Genomic DNA, 3,353 nt, shown 5'->3' on the forward strand with positions numbered 1-3,353 from the left:
GGTAGGCCGACTCTATGTAATGTAATACAGGGCGTCTGTTTTATCTCAATACAGTGAAATATCTGGCGTGACAGTGAACTTGTTAATAAGTAAATGTTGTTCAAATTATGTCGTGTTTGATGTCATTTTCGATAAAAAAACGTAAAATTAAAAAAGTTGGTATTTAAATCGCTTTAAGTCCTTATCTTTTATTCGCTGTCCTTGTCTACGTTCGGCAAACTACAAAGGCGGGCGCGAGGCTCGAAAACGTAGTCCCTGACTCTACAAGTGTCAGGTTTAGATTCCTTGCGGACTGACAGTTGTGGAGAATTTACTGTATTGGAAACACAACAAGATGCAAGAATAGAATAAAATAGAGAAAGATAAGAATGAAAATAGATAAAATGGAAGCACAGATAAAACACGAAATCTCGTTTGGAAACTAATTTGCTATACAGGGTATCCCAGTATTGATAGTACAACCGTGAATTCTACATGAAAAAAATAAGTGAAAAATATAGAATAAATTTTTTTCGCTTGAGACTTAGTTTACGAGAAAATCGACATTAAACATTCTCCGAGTACCTGTGCATTTAACCTTTTAGCTACTGTACGCCACGATAGTGGCTTTCGCGAATGTCATCTTTTTAAACGGTACGCCACTATAGTGGCTCATTCTGTCTATGTTTCAAAGTATATCGTACACAATTGTATTATTAATTATTATGTATGAGAAGAGACGGCACTAAATAGATACAAATCGTCCGCGTCGAACATTACCGTACAGACATACAGCTCCGTGGAAAGTCCTGCCGTAGCTAAAAGGTTAACTACATCTCGACATATGTTTGTACCAATAAATACCGATACTACATTTATTAACGATTTGCTTCGTTTGAATTTACATTAAGGTAAAGGTATCAGTAGTTGACCATGTACCAGTAGTTGACCAATTTTTAGAGAAACGTAAAAAATAAGACCGTAGCTAAAAGGTTAACTACATCTCGACTTATGTTTGTACTAATAAATACCGATACTACATTTATTAACGATTTGCTTCGTTTGAATTTACATTAAGGTAAAGGTATCAGTAGTTGACCATGTACCAGTAGTTAGAGAAACGTAAAAAATAAGGTTTTTATAAGTGATACTCTTTTGAAAAAAATGCATCTATCGGTTAAATTTCAAAAGAATTACATGTGACGGGAAGTATGCGTAATAACAACGAACGTCTAAATTCATTAAGGTAAGTAATGTGCCTCTATATTGCTATTTCCTTAACGTTTCTGTTAAGGTAAACAAATCCATACGTTGTGAACTCTTCGTGACTGAATTATTTACTTTTTAAATTCTCACAGCGTTTTATAAGTGATAAATGCAACATTTTTGTTATTCTAACCACAAAAAGCAATAGTTCATTGGTGGGTGAAATTCTGAATCTTGTTATTCTAATAGTTTTTAGAAGTTGACCGGGGTGGTCAATTACTGACGTGAGTTATTTAAATTTGTTTACGATTTATAATGTTTCCATTTTGCATTTATCTTTGTTAGAAGTACAAAATATAGTTCTAAATTTTGTAGCATACTGCGTTTTAGTGGTGGCCAGAGAAGCCTGATGTGCTGGACTATGAGTGGAAGGCTGTAGTTTCTCATATCAATGAGCCCACGAAATCGAGCAGAACGCGCAACGTCTACTCTGTTCCCGAATTGAACTTGTTATGGAATTGAATTGTTTTATTTCTACTTTCCATTCTAATTATAACTTGTGCTGGTAATTGTTGAAAATAAACGATACTAAAATGATTGCCAACATTATTGCTTTAACCCTCCTTGTAGTATAAGTGGTCAACTACTAACGAACAGAGTTTCAATTACTAGTTTTTTTCATTTTTAAGAGTGGTCAACTTCTGAAGCAATTACTGAATTTTTAAATATGCTTTTTAAATTTTTATAACATAACTTTTTTTTTTAAATTAGTAGGCTTGAAGAGTATCTTCAGGCATCGACTCTCTCTATTTAATGACAGAGCAAGTGGTTACTATTGTTCGCGTGGAGGATTTCTCTTAACTGGTCAACTGCTGGTACCTTTACCTTACTGAACGAATTGTTGGAAGTGGCGTTCTTGTCAACGCATACAAATCCTTGCTCTTTGAATCAGAATCATGGACAGACCGTGCAGTATTTTGATGCTTTAATTGTCTGAAACGTTGTACGATTTTTTCGTTCAACTGCAGAAGATTGACACTATTTTCTGCGCAGACTATTTCTTTACGAAACGTGGCATTACCCCTGTTTATCAACATAAAAGTACGAACGGAAGCAATAGTTCGCGGAGAATCTTTAACTTGAATTTTCTCGAAAGCTGAGCCTTTTATGAAAAAATTTTATTCGATATTTTCGGTTTATCTGTTCATGTAGAATCACCCCTCCTTGGTTGTACCATCAATACTGGGACACCCTGTGTATTACTAAAAATTATTGGAACAAGCTGTTCATTTTTATCAATTTTTTTACCGTTTCAACCACTCTAAAAACAGTAGCTACTATACCTACATACGATAATAACAATAATAATACTTTTGATACTCGATAAGGTACAATTGTGTAAAGTAGCTAAAACAAAACATTCTGAAAGAAGACAAAGATTTGCAAAAAAAAAAGAATCAATATTTCTATAGAAAAGCAAAATTTTATATTGTTATTTGAGAGATAATATGGTTAAAAAAGACATCAAAATGTAATTCGAGGAATAATTTTCTGACGGAGAAGATCGATCTAAGATCTACAAATTTGGAGAATAACTGTCTCGACCCATTTCGAAGGGCACTTCGTTGTGAAACGATTGTTCCGTGTACTCACCTTGCTATTTCCCGCAGTGTGCCAATAATTCCTCAGGAATTGGCCCAGAATCCACGCGAGGATCAGCAGGATCCACAGGTGTCTCCTGCGGAGCTTCGATCCTCCGGGTCTCAACATGCACCGCGCGCGAAATAATTTCATAGACCTGCTAGCAACTCCATATTCATCGATCTTCGTCACTATCGAGCGCAACTCCTTCCTCGCGAGCTCGAAAGACTTTCTGTTCACGTCCGTCATCAGCATTCAAATAAACTCTAACAAATCTCGACTTTTATCCAATATTCACTTTCTACTTTTCTTTCCTTTCCCTTCTTCTTTTCAAATTTTATATTCAGTGAAATTAAACTTGCTCCTCCACTTTTTTTTTTTTACTTTCCCTTCTTTTCTTAGGGAAATTTGATATTCGATTAAAGTTAATTCGCTGATTCACTTGTTACTCTCCCTTTACTTTCTTTTTATGGGAATTCACTTTATATGCGTATTTTCTTTTCTAATGGGAAAAAAATCGTTGATCC

General features: G+C 34.9%; 1 protein-coding gene across 1 annotated transcript in view; it reads right to left on the minus strand.

Moving 5' to 3' along the window:
- The window catches only part of LOC108575112, a 6,616-nt gene extending 3,541 nt beyond the window's left edge, over positions 1-3,075 (minus strand). Inside the window, exon 1 of the mRNA XM_017937830.1 lies at positions 2,839-3,075. Within this exon, the coding sequence (XP_017793319.1) occupies positions 2,839-3,075 (237 nt within the window). The remainder of the gene's footprint in view (positions 1-2,838) is intronic.
- Positions 3,076-3,353: the final 278 nt, after the last annotated feature.

Source organism: Habropoda laboriosa, unplaced genomic scaffold, assembly GCF_001263275.1.
Source record: "Habropoda laboriosa isolate 0110345459 unplaced genomic scaffold, ASM126327v1 scaffold207, whole genome shotgun sequence".
Classification (NCBI taxonomy): domain Eukaryota; kingdom Metazoa; phylum Arthropoda; class Insecta; order Hymenoptera; family Apidae; genus Habropoda; species Habropoda laboriosa.